Source organism: Nannobrachium achirus, assembly GCF_963921795.1.
Source record: "Nannobrachium achirus genome assembly, chromosome: 5".
NCBI classification, from domain to species: Eukaryota; Metazoa; Chordata; class Actinopteri; order Myctophiformes; family Myctophidae; genus Nannobrachium; species Nannobrachium achirus.
In genome coordinates this window covers 33,128,893-33,150,277 of record NC_137814.1, presented here as the reverse complement: position 1 = coordinate 33,150,277, position 21,385 = coordinate 33,128,893, and the positions used below count along the sequence as shown (strand labels likewise).

Here is a 21,385-nt window from a genome sequence, read left to right as displayed (position 1 = left end):
TTCAGGGGGCGTGCTTTCCACTGACTGCTTGATGCTGTGTGTTTGGTCCCGCAGGTGTACCAGCACTCCTACACAGCCAGTTACATTATCTGCAGCCTTGTTACACCGTAAGTCCACCAGCATACCGGTCATTCAGAGTAGGCCTACTGAGTTCTCTGTTATGTGACCTCCATCTACCTGCTAGTGCTGCCACCTTGTGGGCGCTAATGCAAATCCCATCCATTCTTATGTGGCACACATTAAAAAAAGAATATCTGGCCTGTTTTTAGGTCTTCATCCATCTATGTCATCTTACTTCTCTAAATGTTCCAGATTTATACACAGTTGAGCAAAATCAGCGCATGTTAAAATAGACTGTGGGTGATTGATTAAACCTCCTGCAGGGTAGCAAACTAAAGAGCTCACCAAGAGTTTCTTGGTGTGACTGTGCATGAGTGCAGCAGTTTTACAAAAAGTCTTAGTCAGTAAATAAGGTATGTGTGGAGTGATTAGAAATACTATTAATATATAAACTTGTGTTCCATTAACAGCGACACATGGAGTCTGAACCCCCCGGAAGTGCGGAACGCTGTCCTTCAGTACGCTGGTTGGGGACCCCAAGACCAACAATTGGTAAGGAGCATGCTCAGTCAACAATACACCTACTTTATCAGTGGTTCTCAACCTTTTCAGGCCGCGACCCCCAAAATAATCATGTTTTAACATGGTTCTATTGTGAAAATAGTGTTGTGAGCATGTAGATCGGCTATTTTGCGAGGCGTTGTGAGCATGTAGATCGGCTATTTTCACAATTTCTGCCTCTAATTTTTCACAATTTGGCCAATGTTTAATTTGTCATTTTAGAGGTATTAAAAAGTCCTTAAATTATCACTTTAGAAATGTGCAGATACCCTCTGTACACTTAAAACTTTGTTGGTTTGTTTACTGTTGAGTGAGAAAACAATGTTGCACATTAAGTTAATCATCTGGGGACCCCCCAAAATAATTTGCCGACCCACAGGTTGAGAACCACTGTACTAAATGACCCTAATGACCCTAGTAGTGACCCTAGTAGGGTAGGGTCGGCAATTTCTGTCGCTACACTAATGACCCCTGGAGGGATCACATATCAAGCTCGGATATGTAACTCCGATAGTAGCAGCATTTCCTGCCGTTCCTTTGAACTTTGACGCTTTAGCGCCTGATGGGAGTGTCAACAAAGTGCTGCTCTTCCGCCGTTTATGTTTGTCCCATTGGTTAGTGCCTATCACTACCGGGTGACAGATGAACAGTGCTGAACCACAAACACAGTATTCAACGCTTGTGCACGCACGCCAGCACCGTCTCAATGACACTTCAGTCGTTGTTGTAACGCAGATTCCTGTTTTTTCCCTTAACATAGGAGTGGATGGGGGTTATGCTGCTCTGTTCAGTGGGGAGCTGAATCACATAAACCAGGGGTATTCAACTAAATTGTTCAGGGGGCCACATTGTCAGAAACCCAAGGGACCGGGGACCGGACTAACGGTGTCCGTCCCGGTGTCCGTCACCCCCCCCCCACACACACACACACACACAAAGAGCGACCACATTTTCACAACTTTCATCTAACTACATTGCAGTAGAATACTTTTCATGTAAATGTGCTTAATTTCTGTGCAACAACTGTAAACATGCTTTTAGAACCTAGCCTAGCTACATCACACTAGTGACCTATTTGACACTGAAGACCCATACGTAATTGCCTTCTTTTCCTCGTTGACCATGCGTCAACGAGGATCAGCTGGCTCACACACACACACACACACACTTCACTCTGCAGTGCTCTGGAGTCACTTCACTTGAATAGGATCTTCTTTTTTTTCCCTAGGGCCACATGGAAGGTCCCCGCGGGCCACATTTGGCCCGCGGGCCCCCAGTTGAATACCCATAACATAAACCCTCTATTCTTAGTCAAAACGGACCTGAGTTAGGCCTACAACTGTTTTGGACCATTTTTTCCCATGTTCAATCTTTATGACAAATGTTCCCCCCAGGATAGGCATGCTGGGGTTCAAGTGGTTAGTGAGAAGGATAGCGTGTCTCTCTACATGCTTTATGTACAACTACCCACTGTCATCGAAAAAAGAAGTGGGTAGACCGCTAGGGTAGCGGTCTAGTTCTGCCAAATTGCTCTTGTATCAGACACATATATTATGTATTGTATGATGATCAGATATAAACATTTCAAAAGTATTCTGGGAGTTTGTCTGTCAGGGAAGAAATTGCTCTAATTTCCAAACAGTAATCATGTGCCCGATTGTTCCTTTTGTTGTGCTAATCTGTGTTCAATTATAATGAATAGTTGAAACCTGGGAGGAACAAGATGAGCTTTCATCTTTTGCCTCCATCTATTCTGACATTATACTCCCATTTATGGCTGTAATGATTTCTCATTATGTTCATTTGAATTGGATTAATAGCAAAGTGTTTCCTCTAAACGTAAAGATGATGGGTGTGTTGGATCGTTGGTTTGGTATCTGTGTGCAGCGAAGCATCAGGTGATGCACAGAACAGGGAGATGAATCATGCTATGCTCAAGTCATTAAACCGCAGGCAATTACTCTACCATGACAGGGCAATCAGCAGGGCCAGGGTCAAAATGAATGCGTGTCAAGTCCACACACACGCACGCACTCACGCACGCACGCACGCACGCACGCACAGATACACAGTATGTTATCTTGTCAACAATGAGAGAACTGAAAACAGTGGTATGAATGCAGATACAATTTGGGACAGACAGTATATCACATAACCATCAATAACCTTCTTGATCTACCGGTTTTCTTTTGGGATTATGAATACTGAGTAATGCCACCACCTGGTATGGAGACTTTAGACTTGCAGTCTGTTCCCAAGCTACGTTTTCCAGCGCAAAGTGATATGATAGTCGTTGCATTTCGGTTTGGTTTGTCAGGGCTTTATGAAAACACGTGCACACATGCACACAAGCACATATGCTCACCTGCGCACACACACAAACAACAATCAATCAAGTCCTCTCACATGCACCACAGGTGTCTTTGATGTTGCCAGTTTATTCAGGCTAATTTAAAATCAAGAGCTATAATGGGGTAACTGCTACTAGCAAAAACGAGTCACTGATATCTCATTTAGTCACCCTTAGCCACGGTATAGTGAGTTAGATTTATTGGTTTGTAAACACAGCATTCAGGTTCTGCTCCTCCTCCCCAGCTCAATGATAGGCTACCAATAATGCACACCTGCTAATGCACAAAAGCAACAAAGTAAATCAACATATCACTTGCCTCCTCTACTTTATGTACTGTATCTCCTGCACTACTCTGCTCCTTCTGAGCTGTATATTTTTTTTTAACAGAGGGTAGGGATCACAGAGCTGGTCATGTCTGTCTCTTTCAGATTCTTTCCCTGTCTACTTCTGTCTACACTATGCAACACACACTAGACATACAGCTGTCTGCACTGGGTAAAATAATGGGATTGCAGGGTGGCTTGACAGTAGATTTCTAAGTGTCAGACATTCACCTGCCTGCACTGTGCCTACATCCCCCTCTGGCAGTGCCTTCCTGGCCGCGGGGGGCTTAAATCAGCTGTCAGCTTAAGTCAGACCCACCCCAGGCAGGACAGCCTGATGACTCTATCAGCACAAGGACAACACAAATGTGTGTGTGTGTGTGTGTGTGTGTGTGTGTGTGTGTGCGTGCGTGCGTGCGTGCGTGCGTGCGTGCGTGCGTGCGTGCGTACGTACGTGCGTGCGTGTGCACGTACGTCTCTTCGCGTGTTTGTATGTTTCCATGTGTCTGTGTATTCATCTGTGTGGACAACACAAAGTGTGTGTGTGTGTGTGTGTGTGTGTGTGTGTGTGTGTGTGTGTGTGTGTGTGTGTGTGTGTGTGTGTGTGTGTGTGTGTGTGTGTGTGTGTGTGTGTGTGTTGTATAGGTATAACATAGTTAATACATAACTTTTGTGCCTGCATTTACATATACGTGCATGTATAATGCACATGTGATTGACATTTGAAGAGAGAGCAGGGCATACGTTACGTCAGCTCCAGGACCTAACGGGTTCTTGACTTTTCATTGCTTTTGAGATTAATACAGAATGACTCGAACACAGCAGCAAGATTTGTGAACTGTTGCGACAAAAGAAGGCTAGAAACACAACCACCCTAAGGACTATAAACCATGGATTGACATCTAGACCTACTGCACATACAGTATGAAACAGAGCTGCTACTTTTAAATGCATTTTGAGAAAAAATAATGCTGTTATTTGTTCCAAAAGCTTTATACCCTGTATATATATATAAAATATCACAATGCGACATAGCTCTGTTTACACAATGCTGTACCCCCTCCCAATGTATATATGTTCCCCATTTTCAACAGTTTTTATTTTATTTGTGACACTTGCTTTGGCAATGTAAACGTATGTTTTCTCATGCCAATAAAGCTCCTTTGAATTGAACATTGAATTGACTCCTAGAGAAAGACATATACTTTTAGACTGTGTTTAACAGGCCAGTGTTTATTAGTTGGTTAGATCAGTATTAGATTGAAAAGCAAGTATTGGTGCATAGGTAATGTTCAGATCCAGCTTGTCACGGTTGAGAGTTTCAGAGTAAATCACTGTGTCACACTGTGATAAAAGGCCATAAGTATGTTTGGTGTGTAGATGGACATTAGTGAATATGTCCTGTAGCATTGCAGTGCTACATGTTGTATAGCTGCTTTGTACAACTGGAAATGATGTAAAAAGTCTAAACCCACTCGCAGCCACAATAACAACAACTTTGGAACACCTACAGCGACAAACTATTGATGTGAAAAATTCTGTCTGTGCAGATCTTCATATTTGAGAACAACATCTACTACAGGGCGACAGTAGACAGCCGTACCATTCGCCTGGTGTCGACGGGTAAAGACAGAGTCATCTTTAATGGTCTCGCAGACTGGCTCTATGAGGGTAAGTCAACGACAAATCCAGCACCGCTACACTGGGGAAATAAACACGTTATTAAAACTGTAGTACAGTAGTGCAATAGTAATACAACACCACATACAAGTTGGAGATTCTTGCTTCTTAAAGCAGTGATCTTGCTACAGTAGGTTCAAACTGCAGCACCATATTAGTTGAAATACCTACAGTAATGTGAGCTACTACGCAGTCTGCGTGAGGCCCCGCGACCAAAAAGGCCCCCACCGCCCCCTCCTCTGCAGAAAAGAACTAGTGCTGCGTGGTTAATCGTTTTCAAACCGAAATCGCGATGTGAAAATCTCGCGATTAGCAAATCGCACAGACCGCGGTTTTCTGCAAAGTAGACTTCCCAAGCAATATTGAGACGTTTTAAGTTTTGAAATCCCTTCATAATTGACTAAGCAATGATCAAATCAAGCTGTGGTGACTTGCTTTGCTTCGACGCATCTCAGCACCGCTGAAAGTGAAAGTGAATATGATGTTTTGGCACAGACAGTGGCTCCGGACATAGCCGTGGGAACTAGGGGTGCTGCAGGTGCTCCAGCACCCCTATGGGGAAGTTTTCATTTTTTATTTAAATAAGAAAAGAACAAATCAAACATAGCAAAAATACGTTGCCTGTTGTTGTCGTTTTTAATTTATTCATTTATATATATTTTTTTTTGGGGGGGGGGGCGGAGGATTTAGTGCTATATGTATATTTACAAATTATATGTATATATATATATATTATATATATATATATATATGTTTCAGATCATCGCCTTGGCATAGCCTACATCTATGCTTATTTGGGGGTATTTGTCCAGTCCTTAGTTAAGTTAGGCTATTTGATGCTACATTGCATGACGATTCTGCAATTTGGCCTATTTATATTAAAAAAACTGAATTAAACCCATTATAAAATGGATTAAAGAATGATAACAAATATTATTATTTTTTCGCGGGCGCCCGCAGGAAGGCCCCATAGCGGAATCATGCTTAGGGCCCCCGTGGGCCCAGAAACGGCTCTATACTGTTGATTGGCTATTTTGCACAGAATTACAACATGCCCAGAAAAGGGATGCTAGAGATCACATGGTTAAAAGGAGCACATTAATTTATAGATGGTAGCAACACATCAGAGAACATTTAAGTTACAAGTCTGACAAACTTTTAATCGATTTGATTTGGTAACACTTAATCCTGTCCTTGGGAGGCACCAGGCATGACTAGAGTTTATGTTTATGACTCCGCTTGAAAGCACACAGCTGGCTACTTTTCAGCTCCCCTCCCTCCTCAGGGTTCGCCACACACAGCTTGTTTTTATGTTTTTGGTTATGTTAATTAATTAATCTGGTCTGCACCACTGCAATCTCACTCAGCAGCTGTTCACCAGCCATCATCCTGGATGTATCATTTGATACACAACATTTTCTGTGACACAGAAATTATGTCATCTCTCACTTTTTGAGTGTATCGTTTGCACTGTATGAGACTAGAGGTACTGCTGTGCATTCGACCTCAATGTTGGTTACAGATTGCTTGTTGTTGCAGCGTTGATATGTTAAAACTGTTGTGGAGTCCTTCAAAGTATAGTTTTGGTCTTTTAATTAACTGTCATTTTTGGAAAAGTAAATGTTGTGTGTGATGAAATCCAGTTGTAATTCCTTCCTTTTTTCCTTGCTATCTCACGTTGACTTTAGAGTAAGACAACTGAACATTCCTCAGAAACTGATTTATATATATCTGTTGTATCTACAGTAGTTACGACCGTAGTTCAGCAGTTTACTATGAAACCCGGCAGATCCTGTCCGTCAGTCTGTAGCGCCTCAATGTCTATAGCTGACCTGTTGTGACATCACATTGTTGACTGTCACGCTCCATAGTATATGACCAAGACAGCCTGATCTGGGAATCATAAATGGAGATTCATGATGTCATCAATATTAAGCCCATAATTGATTGATTTTTTTTCTTTATTAAAGTGTCATGCTTCCAAGGAAGCTCAGCCCATATGGACTTACAGGACACTTTTACATTTCATTTAACAAAAACAATTCACCAACATAACAATTCACACAAACAATGATCAAACAAATAACCAAATTTAACACTCAAGCTACTATTTGAAAAGCTGAGACTGTCTTCTACTCCAGGCTCTAGAAACAAAATGTGCCGTCTTAAAGACTTCATATAAACAACCATTCTAACTTCTGTCCATCATCTTCCCAGAACAGCTTAGGTTTTCATTTTTGCGTTACATCAAACAAAGGGACTCTCAAATCATCAAGAGTAAACAATAAAACATAAAATGAAATTCATTTTCAACATCTTTCAGGTCACATACATAGCATATCCTATTATCTTCTGGTACAGCTGAGAACCGCCCCACCTCAATAGCAAGAGGTAGGATACCAGCTCTCAGCTGAGCACACAATGACCGCTGGTTTCTGGTTAAAAAGGATTTGACATAGGGCTCAGTACCAAAACAATGCTTAATCTGGACATATGAGCTAAGTATCTGTTCCATGTATGGATATCCAGGGTTTGATGAGGTCAGTGTCTGATCTTCATATATGGAGATCCAGGTGATGATAGTCAGCAGTCTTGATTTGCGAATTAATTCTGTCTTGGCCATATGGAGCGTCCATATATGGGCATTGCCAAAATATTGATGACATCGGGAATCTCCATATATGATTCCCAGAGCACCACTAAGCTCCAATAAGCACCAAACTTGGCATCAAACAACATTTCAAACTCTGTGACCATGCTCTCATCAGCGCAATATAGGACTGGATTTTACAGTAAAAAAATCTTGTGTATCATCTAACAGGAAAATACTGCTGAAAACAACAGTATAGAGATTTGCTTATATTTTCCCAAAAATAAAGTATATATTATTTTATGTACAAATTGATTTGTCTACATTTCACGATGTGTCTTGATTGTAAATGGGCCATTTTCAGAATGTGCCACCGTCGGTATAGGCTATAGTATGACAAAGTATCTTGTAAATTTAGCTTCATAGTGGACGTGTGGAGACAGGAAATGAGAAGCCACTGTCTGGATTGGTCTTATATATAAATAAATATTAAATTGCTCTTCCACCATGACTTGCAATTAAGTGTACGCTCTTGTTGTTAGTTTGATGAGCTCTGACAAAGCGGCGTTTCATTTGCAAACTCAACATGTGGGCAATCTATATGGGAAGAAAATCATTCTGTTTGAACAGAATCCTGCTGGGCAGCTGCTGTTTACTTCCCCCTGCCTCACCTGTCTAAATTACAGAGAGCTATGGTGTGTGTGTGTGTGTGTGTGTGTGTGTGTGTGTGTGTGTGTGTGTGTGTGTGTGTGTGTGTGTGTGTGTGTGTGTGTGTGTGTGTGTGTGTGTGTGTGCGTGCGTGCGTGCGTGCGCGCGTGCGTGCGTGCGTGCGTGCGTGCGCGCGTGTGCGCGTTTGTGTGCGTGCGTGCGTGCGTGCGTGCGTGCGTGCGTGCGTGCGTGCATATGTGTGTGGCCAAATGTCCCCAGAAGTATAGTAGAATATTGTTGTTGTCGGTTGGAAACCTTGTATGTCCAAAACCATTGGCTTTGTATTTATGATTTTAAAAATGATTTAAACTAGTGAAAACAGCCGATCTACAAGCACACAACACCTCTCACCGCGAGGCGTTGTGTGCTTGTAGATCGTCTGTTTTCACTACTTTTGTGCGACCGCCTTTTATGATGAAGCAGGGCTTTACTTTCAGCTCACAACGCCTCGCAGCGTGAGGTGTTGTGAGCTTGTAGATCGGCTATTTTTTGGCAAAGGGGTTTAGTGTAGAGGGGAAAAAGAGCAGACTAAGTACAAAGTGAAAGGTCAAGTTTATTAGACGGTTCAAGTGGTTAAATATCTGAAATCACAAATTGACATGAATCCAAAATACACTGATTGTGCTGCCAAACGATGAAACTATATGGAATCTATGAACAGCTCTCAACTAAGGGGTCCCACAGATAAACTATTGATCCTTCCTCTGAACCAATCATTTGCCATCAGAACACCTGTGTGCCCACACTCAATGTTCAGTGGTGGACAGCAGTAACTAAGTGAGTATTAAGTGGTTTGAGGCTCAGACCAAAATACCTATGAGAGTGGAATCCGCGTTCCGCCAATGCATTTCAATGATAAGGGAGCGTTTTTGCAGAAATCCTCTGCTGGCATGAAACCGCTTCACTCTCATTGAAATGCATTGGCGGAACGCGGATTCCACTCTCATAGGTATTTTGGTCTGGGTGCCCTCACACCAAAGCACCTATGAGAGTGGAATCCGCGTTCTGCCAATGCATTTCAATGAGAAGGGAGCGCTTTTTGCAGAAATCCTCTGCTGGCATGAAACCGCTTCACTCTCATTGAAATGCATTGGCGGAACGCGGATTCCACTCTCATAGGTATTTTGGTGTGAGGGCACCCTAAGACTTCAAAATGTACTTGAGTAAAAGTACAAAAGGTATTGGCATCAAAATGTACTTAAAAGTACCAAAAGTAGAAAGTAGCCTACTCATTATGCAGAATATCCCATTTCACAAATCTACCAGCTCACAATGCATTGTGAGCTTGTAGATCTGCTATTTTCAAATGGCCAAAATGTACCGGTAAATAGGGCTGAAGTGCTTAATGTATGTTTTGTAATATTAATCAAAATCTACTAAGTAACTAGTAACTAAAGATTTCAAATAATTGTAGTGGAGTAAAAGTACAATATTTGATCCGAGATGTAGTGGAGTAGAAGTAAACTACTGGGAATTGGAAATACTCCAGTAAAGTACAACTTGTACTTAAGTACAGCACTTGAGAAAGTGTACTTAAGTTACTTTACACCGCTGCTGTAGGCCTTGTGAACACTGCTACACAGAAAACTGAAACTATGAACTCATAAATGGCTTCACTCTTGTTATTGAGGCATGTATCAAAATAACAGGCTGGCCTGATTGGCCTGAAGTGGAGATGTGGAGTTTCTAGTAAAAGTGCATAGACAATCAAGTCATGTGGGTGTCTGCAGATCTCTTCTGCCCCCTGCTGGGTATCAGTTATTAAGAGCTCTGCAGCTACATTGCCAAAGAAAAGACCAACACCCTCAAAACAAAGGGAAGCTTAACCAGGTGTTCATTCCACAGTCACACCACTGTGGCTCTCTCAGCTTTTCTCATCCCGTTAGACGAGTTGAGAAGCCCAACACCAACAAATACAGTCTTGATGGAAAGGCAGCATCCAGGCAGATGCACACATAGACTTCAAAGGGGGCTTGAGCCCCTGCCCTTTTATCTGTCTGTAAAAAGTGCCCTCTCCACACCATGAATGCGTTTTTTACAATGGTGAAAGAAATGCAAATGGCCCCTACCCATGCCATACCTGAAGGCAGCATTCAAGAGAATTGCCTTGTCCAAACTCTCCTGAACTTGAATGCAGCATCTTATGTTGAAAGAACTACCCTCTCTGTGTAGAAATCCATGCTGTTACGCCACATCTCCAGTATTCACTTGATTATGCTTAGTTCAGTGTGGTATCAAGTACCGGAAATAGCCGACCTCCAAGCTCACAACAACGCATTGCAGCGCTACGCGTTGTAAGCTTGGAGGTCTGCTATTTCCGATGTTTTCACCAAAAGGCCCCTTTAGAAATTTCAGCCCTTGCCTCTCTAACATTCTCTGCAGGTCCCTGGCAGCATCCTCAGATGATATTGATAATAATGTGAAATATATGCCATATAGTCATCAGATCTACAGCCGCCTCTGAGACAACCAATCAAACCCTAAAACCTAAAGAGTTAAATACATTTGTAAGCATTACAGCTGTTTTATTAAATAAGTTGTTGCTTTTATTCATTCTTACTGTAAAGCATTTTGAAAATTACTACTATTTATACACAATTACACAGTGTAGCGGTTATCATACTGCATCATGATAGAATACGGTAAACCTTTATTTCCGCAGCCTTCTGAAACCATAATGAAGCAGATGTGTCAGGTGGAGTAATGCTTCCCTAATGCAAAGACAATAGTAATCATTAGCTGTTGTGAACACATATCTAGTCAAACAGTTCATTATTTGTCATGCTCCTCTTCTCTGTGTTGTGTGAGAAATGACAACATGATGTTGATCCAGAGAGAAGAATGAGTATGTTCTACCCGCTGAAACATATTTCACACTGTCAACGTTAAATAAGAGTAACAACTCTCTATTTCTACTGTGACAGTGCAGTGAAGACAGCAATAAATCAGGCATGCATGCTATATCTCCCCGCTAAACTTGTGTCTGTTTAAATTAAGTCACATGAAAGATGTCTTCATTTGTATTTGTACAGGACGATGTGGTTTAGAAAATTACACACATGCGCACGCACGCACGTCGCACGTGCATGGTATAGTCAAGCCAGGCTTATTTTCCCCCTGGGGCCAAATTATGTAAATGATGCCAAGTCGAGGGCCTATTGGGGAACCAGACACTAAGATTTGAGGATTTGAATTGGTGAAATTATCAATAGAATACCAGAAGCATCTTCCATGAAACTCTAATGATCTTGGATATTTCATAAAAGCAAAGGTTAATCACAGATTGTGACTCGGCTTAATAAAACTTTACTTGCTTTACTTTGCATGTTGCTTTAATCTCTATAAAGGACATTGCTGGATCTTCTTTTTTCTTTTTTTACAGAGGAGATTCTACAGACCCACATAGCCCACTGGTGGTCCCCAGATGGCCTCTGGCTTGCTTACGCAACCATCAATGACACTCTGGTGCCCAAGATGGAGCTTCCAATCTTCACAGGCTCCCCGTACCCCACAGGCCAGGAGTATCACTACCCCAAGGCAGGTCCACAATCAACAGCTTATTGTCAATAAATTCGACATCCTCTTTTATACGCAGTTTGTTTAGCATTGAAGACCTTTAGTGTAAAGCGTGATTCATAGTTAGTTGCATGACGGTGTCGCACGCCGAAATAGCCAACCTACAAACTTCTAGGTCTGCTATTTTAGATAGATAGATAGATAGATAGATAGATAGATAGATAGATAGATAGATAGATAGATAGATTTTAGCCAACCTACCACCTTGAAGGTCTTACGTTTTTGGGGGAACAATGCCGTCGTGCGACAGACAGAGCATACCTTATCCTACGTTTTAACAGCGGGCAACAGCCATAGACTCTGGGCGATGTCTTCCAAAAGTTTACATATTTTCATGTTTTTGGGCGACGTTTTCCACTATCACCTCATCGCCTGATATTGCCAGTAGTTGTCGGGTCCCATTAATAAATAATGCACTTCCGGAAAACACGGCCATCCGTCGCTCGCTGTTAACCTCTTTGGTGCCAACCCCGAGTTTCCCGAGTTTATATAGGTACCTTACCTGTGCAAACCCTGAGTTTCCCGAGTTTGGGCCGTTTTTGAAAAAAGAAAAAAGAAAAAAAAATTGGACCTCCAAAAATGTATTAGGCATGATCGCGATCGCGAAATTGCATGTTTAACCCCATAACAAACCCCATCTTTCAAACATGGCAGCCATGTTTGTTTACATAATGTAAAAACATAATGGCTGATATCTCATGAATGCCTGAACAGATTTCCAAGCAGATTTTTTTTGTTTGAAAGCTGTGAACAGCGTGCACACACGTGGTGCATGATCTAGGCATGGGCGTGCATGATCCATGCGTGCACTATGAATTACATGGAAGTCTATGGAGACCATGGCATCTTGGACCTTCAAAGAGATTTAATTGATAGCAACAAAAGTGTTAAAACGCACCGCTAGGCTTGGCACTTCTGATCCGCCCTGAACCGACATCAGCTATGTGACCTGTGATCTGTTTCCCTTTGCCCCCCTGCAGGCCGGGGAGGAGAACCCTGTGGTACAGCTGTCAGTGGTGAGTCTGAACGGTCCCCTGCACACCGTGCTGATGAAGAAACCTGATGACCCCAGAATAGGGTGAGTGGCAGCGTGTCAATGGTATCACACTGTGGATGAATTAATGAGCAGTGTAGCCCCGCGGCGCTTCCTGTATACGGCCAGCAGAACTTGTCAGTGGTGGTGATGATATGGGTCTTCTTGTTACCAGTGGTGCAAAGTAACTAAGTGGATTTACTTCAGTACTGTACTTACAGTACTACAATTTTGAGGTGTTTGTACTTTACTTGAGTCTTTCCAATTTCCAATACTCTTACTTCTGCTCCACTACATCTCGGATTCAAATATTGCTTTTACTCCACTACATGTATTTGAACACTTTAGTTACTTGTTACTTTGTAGATTTTTAAAGTTATTTATATTATAAATATTATACATTTATTTATTATTATAACATACATTAAACACTTCAGTGATACTGTAAATCAATTTTGGCCATTTGAAAATAGACAATCTACGGGGACTGCCCATAAGTCAGAAGGTTCATTAGTCCGAATTTAGTTAGGGTTACTGAGGTTAAGGTTAGGGTTAGGGTTAGAGTTAGGCATAGTATTCTTAACGAATTCGGACTAATGAACCTTCGGACCAATGCCATGGCACCCAATCTACACGCTCACAATGCGTCGCATTGCTTGTAGATCTGCTATTTTCAAAAGAAGTTTGTACAAAACCTGAAATGGGACATTCTGCATAATGAGTACTTTTACCTTTGGTACTTTAAGTACATTTTGCTGCCAATACTTTTGTACTTTTACTCAAGTACATTTTGAATTCCTAACTTTTGCTTGTAACAAGAGTATTTCTACATTGCAGTATTGATACTTTAACTTAAGTACCTTTTCCACTACTGCTGGTTTCCAGGAGGGAGTATTATATCACCATGGTAAAATGGGCCTCCAGCACCAAGCTGGCTGTCAACTGGCTGAACAGAGCACAGAACAACTCCATCATGACCTTGTGTGAGGCCACCACTGGGGTTTGCACAAAGGTGAGATGTACATGAGGTGGAAAGTAACTATTCCTTTACTCAAGGAATGCACTTACATTAAGTACTGTTTACTCCACTACAATTATTTGACAGTTTTAGTTACTAGTTACTTTAGATTATTTCACACTGCTTTCATTTCTAAATTACATTAAGCCACGCAGCAGCAGATAAAGTAACTGATTGTAATCAGTCCCACATTGCTGCAACATTACACTTATAATTAAACTGGCTTTGATTCAGTTTTTAATGCAAAGACTTCCTTGTATTTTCAGAAACATGAAGACGAGAGCGAGAGCTGGCTGCATAGACAGGTAAAAGATGAAAACACTGTTGGTGTGCTTGTTCTGGACGGAACCAGACCGTGTGTGCTAGTTGTGAATGAAAGTAGCCGGAGCTTGTAGATGTGGCACCATTGTACGACAAAGCATAAATGTGGCTTTGTAAATTTGAGGCATAATGGAGCACAAGTGTTTAGACAGACACATTCTTTCTTCTTTCCTCTCTAGAATGAAGCACCGTTGTTCTCCCAAGATGGATTTAAGGTCTTTTTCACCAGAGCCATTCCCCAGGGTGGCAGAGGGAAGTTCTTCCACATTTCAATGTCTACTTCAAAGGTAAAGTAGGCAGCAGTTGTACAGTGCAGCACAATTAAACCAACCTGATCTGAGGTCCAAAGCATTGAATGTTCTGTTGTTCTGTGGCAGCCCAACTCCAGTATAGACATACTTCAGTCTCTGACGTCTGGAGACTGGGACGTCACCAGCATCTTGGCCTACAATCAACACAGGAACCTCATGTGAGACTTGACCACACCACACTGTATATTTGGAATCACATTTAGGTTTAAGCTACACTGGGGATGCATGGATATAGTATACAAAGTCCAGTCATTACCTGTGTGATCATTTAACATACTTTAAAAACAGATGAATATTGCCATATATATTCTTTAAAATAAAGTAAACATTAGGATGAGACACGGTAACACTAGGCTACAGGTAGTGTTATGTGTGCTACTGGCAGTATTTGCTTCTTATTCTCCGAGTTTAATGGTGGGTTGCAACCAACTTATCTAGGTGCATATTGTGCAAATCTGGGTGTAGTCAATCTACTGTATCATGGTGTAGACATAGTACGTCAGCCAGGTTACAATCTATTATCTTTAAAGGTAGGGTAAGTGATTTTCTTTGGTTTAAATATCTCTATATTCTGATAGTATTCGTTGCTATAGAGCAGGGGTGGGCAACTTTGATGATGGCCTCACCATCATCAAAGTTGCCACTATATTTCCAGCTTCACTCCAGAGGGCCACATAGCATATTGCTATGCCCTACTTTGTCATTCTAGTATCTCATACAAAAGAAGCAAAAAATAGCAGATCTACAAGTTCAAAACGCATCGCAGCTTGTAGATCGGCTATTTTTTGCTTCTTTTGAATTGGAATCCTGAATTCTTTTTTGTTGTTTTTGAATAGGAATGCTGAAATGTAACATTTTGATTTAATTTCAAAGACATTTAGTTATATACTCATGTTAACTTTATGAACCTAAATACAAATACCTACATTGGACATAAAAGAAATACATTTTAATACTACTATACTAGTCATTAAGCTACTAATATAGACAGAATTAAAGCAGGTCATGTTTGGAATTGTAACAGTTGAAATCAATAATATATCAGTATTCCAGTATTAACCAGCGGGCCGCATTAAGTGAAGGTGGGGGCCGCATGTGGCTCCCGGGCCGCCAGTTGCCCATGTATGCTATAGAGTGTTTGTTCAGTAACACAGAAGGAGCGAATAAGACCGGCGGCCGCGGCCTTCTAAGCTCCAATTCATATTGGCTTAAAATAGAAGGGTAATGTTACTTCCCTTACCAATGACACTAATTAAGGTTGTGTTCCATTCAGGGTCAGGTCAGGGTGCTGGTATTATTGAGCATGTTGGCTCACTGGAAAGGCTCTGCTACACCTAATGGAAGAGATTCTTAATTAGTATCATGCTAACATGTAACATTATCTTACTTACTTTAATCAATATGACCATAAAAAAGGGCTATTGTTTATTTGGAGTTGGCACATTGAATCACACACAGGTGTTTACCCTAGATCCCATAGCCCAATAAACCCTTTTGCAAATCCCGCCCCATTCTGCCCTGTTACTATGATGGGACATTAACCCTGGGCAGATTGTTTTTATAGTGGAAGTGGATGGGATTTTTTTTCCCTTCATAGCCTCATTACAGCTATATAAAGTACCAAAGGAAAAACACCTAGGTGATATTAATAAAAAGGGAAGACAAAGGTACAGTAGTTACATTGCAAAACAGGGGATTTACCCTAAAATATATGTTTTAATTTGTTTAATCCCAGTGGGACAGAATCCTCTTTGCAGATTCTTTTATAGTGGTAGTGGATGCGATTTTTTTTCCCTTCATAGCCTCATTACAGCTATATAAAGTACCACAAAAAACACATCTACGTGATATTAATAAAAAGGGAAGAAAAAGGTACAGTAATTACATAGCAAAACAGTAGTTTTCCCCCGAAAAATAAATGTTTTAATTAGTTTAATCCTCTGGATAAGAGATAGAAAGAGAAGCGCATTGCATCTTGGGTACTAGGAAGAGGACAGAGAGAATGTTTCTCCTCACATAATAGGCTGGCTTTTCGTAATTCTGCCCATTTAAATTATATGTACCCAATCGTGACTCTTAGACCATTGATAAGGTACATGTGAACTAGTTTGTTGAAGCTTATTCGTTATGATGAGCGAGATCGCTTGACGCTTGCCGTCGCTATCACCGTACCGGCCGATCTCCGTGTCGCGCACTGCGGACAGTTTTTGAAAGGCTGAAGCAACATTCTCCACTGCACAAACTCCACCCCCGATAGCAAAAAGTGAATGTTTTTTTCTGGTTGGCCAGTCAGGGAGTCTCAGGGACCAATCAGAAGGCTGACAAACGGTCTATTGGAATAGGTTGTCAGACAACCCCTGGTGGTGTATGTTAGTGTTAGTGCACGTGCTTTATGGGTGTTTACGTCCACACAAGTGCGTGTGTCATAATTTACTGTTCAAAAACATCAAACAATGAAAAAGACTAGTTTCAAATGTTTGGGAACTAGTGGAAAAGGCAAGGAAGAGCCTGAGGTCTATTTTACATACTTGCTTGCTTGTTTCCATAACCAGTTCAATGTACTTTACCCAGAAAGTTTATTTTTCAATCTCAATAAATCCTGTGATCAAGTTTTGTGGTTCCTGATTTTTTTTGTTTTTTTTGTTTCTGACAGCAGAAGTGTGTCTGTGTTTTGGCAAAGTTATGAATAGAATGGTGTGTAACACTGATAGTGTACAAATGCAACCAAAAGGATCTTCCAGGATTTTGCTGTATTGATTGGGGATAATAATCATATGAAATTAGGGTCCTTCGGTTTACGTATATAAAGCTGCTGGATCTTGAATTAAAAAGGGTTGAGAATCATTGTCATTATGAATTGACTGTTGCTATTGTTTTCCCAGATACTTTCTGAGCACAGAGGATGACCCAAAACGACGACACCTGTACAGGTAAACCTATGAGAGCTATTGCAGCGATTCCCAACACGCAAACACTTTTGAGATTTCCATGTGGGCCCTCATGTTGGGAACCACTGAGCGTTCTCAGGCTCTACTTGGTCCCCTACTTTTTCCCTCTACTACACAACAAATCTCTTTGTCGAAAATAGCTTTGCGATGCCTTGTAATTAATTGTAGTGTTGTCTCCTCTTACAGCGCTGACACAATTCCGCCATTCAACCGCCGCTGCTTGTCTTGTGAATTCAAGTGTGGCTATGTGGACGGCTCCTTCAGCCACGAGATGAAGTACTTTTTATTAAACTGTAAAGGTGAGTGTCCTCATCCTTAGAGCTTAGACCTACTGTAGGACAATGTGCTTATTGCTGACACTGTGGTTCCCCTGACACATCACTGTGACATCACAGGTCTATGGGTTTATCACTGTGATTTGATTTGATTTTTATTTGGATCTCTTTTAGCCATCGGCTACTCTTCCAAGAGTCCAGCACACAATACATTACATTACAGCATACATCATTCAATAATAATAAAGATATGCGTTACATCATAAAGATCAAATAAACTTCTATTCACTCTTTCACACACACACGCACGCACGCACGCACGCACGCACGCACGCACACGCACACACACACACACACACACACACACACACACACACACACACACACACACACACACACTACTAGGCCTATCGCACCCCTAGGATGCCCATAGTGGACTATGCATGGCGTCCTCCTCCCTGAGCCAGGCCTAGACCTGGCCGCATACCAAAACCAATTTACCACTTTATTCGAAAAACTGAAAAAACATACCGGTAATAGTAAATAAAAACATTAGATAAATCATCAATAAAAAGTCTTCTTAGTTATCGCACCTGGCTCCATAATTTAACTGCCTTAAAAATAAAATATCTACTTCCCATAACAGTTTTTATTTGTGGTAAAACATAATGATCTTTGTGTCTTGATCTTGTGTTGACCTGATGTCCATCACACACTAGTGACAGTCTGTTCTATATACTGACTGGTTTGTTAGACAAATGAATTTTAGAAATCAGTGCAAGAGACACATTCCAGTAATGTGGGCCATCCCATTTTGCTATGCAGTTCACTTGTCAGGGGAACCACTCTTAACAGAATGGGTTTGCCGCTCTGACATCACGCTCTGGCTTCACTGTGATGTCACACTAACAGAATCCCTTTTATGCCGATATATGGAGTTCCCTGATGTCATCAATATTAAGCCCATATCTAACAGGACTTCATATGGGAATGCCCATATATGGAGGCCACATCGGCCACATACCACACTAACAGAATCCATATATGGCCAAGACAGCCCATATCTTTGTGTCTGGTTCTACAGACAGGGTTCTCCATGTATGGGCATAAAAGGGTATGATGTCAGATGTCATAGCATAGACATCATTGGACTTTCACATAATGAATAACCTAGTAAGCATGTTTGGGCTCTCACAGCATATGTCCATATACAGTCCATGGATCTCCATATATGGCTACCAGGGGTCTCCATATATGGGTAACTGGTCCGATATACATCACTGGCCAGATGGCAAAGAATTGGCGCGACCTCACCCTTTAGGTCGAGGTCGCATGTCGCCCTGAGGCGTCTTACTAGTATAATATGATCACACTATTATATACTGTACTGTATGTACAGCAGCGAATGTCATCGGTCTTAGATAAGTGTGATTCTTTTTCAGGACAGGTAGCCCATGTTTTGTAAGCAGATTCAATTAAATTAGAGCTGTCATGTCAGGGTGACTGCTTACATTGATTTGGACAGCGTCAGTTAATCTCAAAACATTGTTGGCTCCCTCTAATCGGCCATAGCTATAGATGTCTTGTCAAAACCGCATGCCAACTGCCCAACAGTGACTACTGGGCAGCTGGCACAGCGCCCATGGGTGTTCTCTTTAGAAGTGTCCTTCCTCTACTTTCCTTATTGGTAGGGGTGAGGCTCTGAAAAGAGACTAGTCTTGTTCTCATTTCCTATAAGACACTTCATCATTGTTATCTCCCCCGTTGGCTGGAACACTGGGGCACAGTGTCATGGCTGGTACAGGAGCTGATTTGTGTAGAGGGCTCACCCCAGAGAGGTAAAGGGGCCGCTGGCTTTCTTCATTAATTAGATCTTCAGAGAGCAGGTCCATAAGGAATAATAAGCTGGCATACATCTGCTTCCCATGGGGAAGGAAGTGGAAGACGTAGCTGAGAGAGCTGTTTTGAAAATGAAGATAAGAGAGAGGTTTGTGTCCAAGGTTTATTTACTTGTTAGGGGTGGCGAGGTCAGCAGTAGTTTACAAGTGCTATTGGGGGCATTTGAGGCTTTCATTAGTGCAAGGGTCTTCAACGTTTTCAGGCCAAGGACCCCTTAGTTGAGAGAGAGATAAGAGAGAGATGAAGCAGGGACCCCCACGACCTTTTCATAGATTCCATATACTGTATGTATTGTTTGACAGCGCAATCATCAGTGTATTTGGGATTCATGTCAATTTGTGTTTTCAGATATTTAACCACCTGAACCATCAATACTTAATAAACTTGACCTTTCACTCTGTACTTAATCTGCTCTTTTCCCCCTCTACACCAAACCTCTTCACCGAAAATAACCTATCTACAAGCTCACAACGCTGAGTGTCCTCATCCTTAGAGCTTAGACCTACTGTAGGACAATGTGCTTATTGCTGACACTGTGGTTCCCCTGACACATCACTGTGACATCACAGGTCTATGGGTTTATCACTGTGATTTGATTTGATTTTTATTTGGATCTCTTTTAGCCATCGGCTACTCTTCCAAGAGTCCAGCACACAATACATTACATTACAGCATACATCATTCAATAATAATAAAGATATGCGTTACATCATAAAGATCAAATAAACTTCTATTCACTCTTTCACACACACACGCACGCACGCACGCACGCACGCACGCACGCACACGCACACACACACACACACACACACACACACACACACACACACACACACACACACACACACTACTAGGCCTATCGCACCCCTAGGATGCCCATAGTGGACTATGCATGGCGTCCTCCTCCCTGAGCCAGGCCTAGACCTGGCCGCATACCAAAACCAATTTACCACTTTATTCGAAAAACTGAAAAAACATACCGGTAATAGTAAATAAAAACATTAGATAAATCATCAATAAAAAGTCTTCTTAGTTATCGCACCTGGCTCCATAATTTAACTGCCTTAAAAATAAAATATCTACTTCCCATAACAGTTTTTATTTGTGGTAAAACATAATGATCTTTGTGTCTTGATCTTGTGTTGACCTGATGTCCATCACACACTAGTGACAGTCTGTTCTATATACTGACTGGTTTGTTAGACAAATGAATTTTAGAAATCAGTGCAAGAGACACATTCCAGTAATGTGGGCCATCCCATTTTGCTATGCAGTTCACTTGTCAGGGGAACCACTCTTAACAGAATGGGTTTGCCGCTCTGACATCACGCTCTGGCTTCACTGTGATGTCACACTAACAGAATCCCTTTTATGCCGATATATGGAGTTCCCTGATGTCATCAATATTAAGCCCATATCTAACAGGACTTCATATGGGAATGCCCATATATGGAGGCCACATCGGCCACATACCACACTAACAGAATCCATATATGGCCAAGACAGCCCATATCTTTGTGTCTGGTTCTACAGACAGGGTTCTCCATGTATGGGCATAAAAGGGTATGATGTCAGATGTCATAGCATAGACATCATTGGACTTTCACATAATGAATAACCTAGTAAGCATGTTTGGGCTCTCACAGCATATGTCCATATACAGTCCATGGATCTCCATATATGGCTACCAGGGGTCTCCATATATGGGTAACTGGTCCGATATACATCA

General features: G+C 41.6%; 1 protein-coding gene across 1 annotated transcript in view; it reads left to right on the top strand.

The window, feature by feature from the left end:
• The window catches only part of LOC308285014 (A-type potassium channel modulatory protein DPP6-like), a gene marked incomplete at both ends in the record, with an annotated part of 84,322 nt that overhangs the window by 57,432 nt on the left and 5,505 nt on the right, over positions 1-21,385 (top strand). The window contains 11 exons of the mRNA XM_080725734.1: positions 55-107; positions 531-612; positions 4,848-4,968; positions 11,658-11,812; positions 12,832-12,929; positions 13,770-13,896; positions 14,169-14,207; positions 14,403-14,510; positions 14,601-14,692; positions 17,417-17,464; positions 17,669-17,781. Coding sequence (XP_080581860.1) covers positions 55-107; positions 531-612; positions 4,848-4,968; positions 11,658-11,812; positions 12,832-12,929; positions 13,770-13,896; positions 14,169-14,207; positions 14,403-14,510; positions 14,601-14,692; positions 17,417-17,464; positions 17,669-17,781 — 1,036 coding nt within the window. The remainder of the gene's footprint in view (positions 1-54; positions 108-530; positions 613-4,847; positions 4,969-11,657; positions 11,813-12,831; positions 12,930-13,769; positions 13,897-14,168; positions 14,208-14,402; positions 14,511-14,600; positions 14,693-17,416; positions 17,465-17,668; positions 17,782-21,385) is intronic.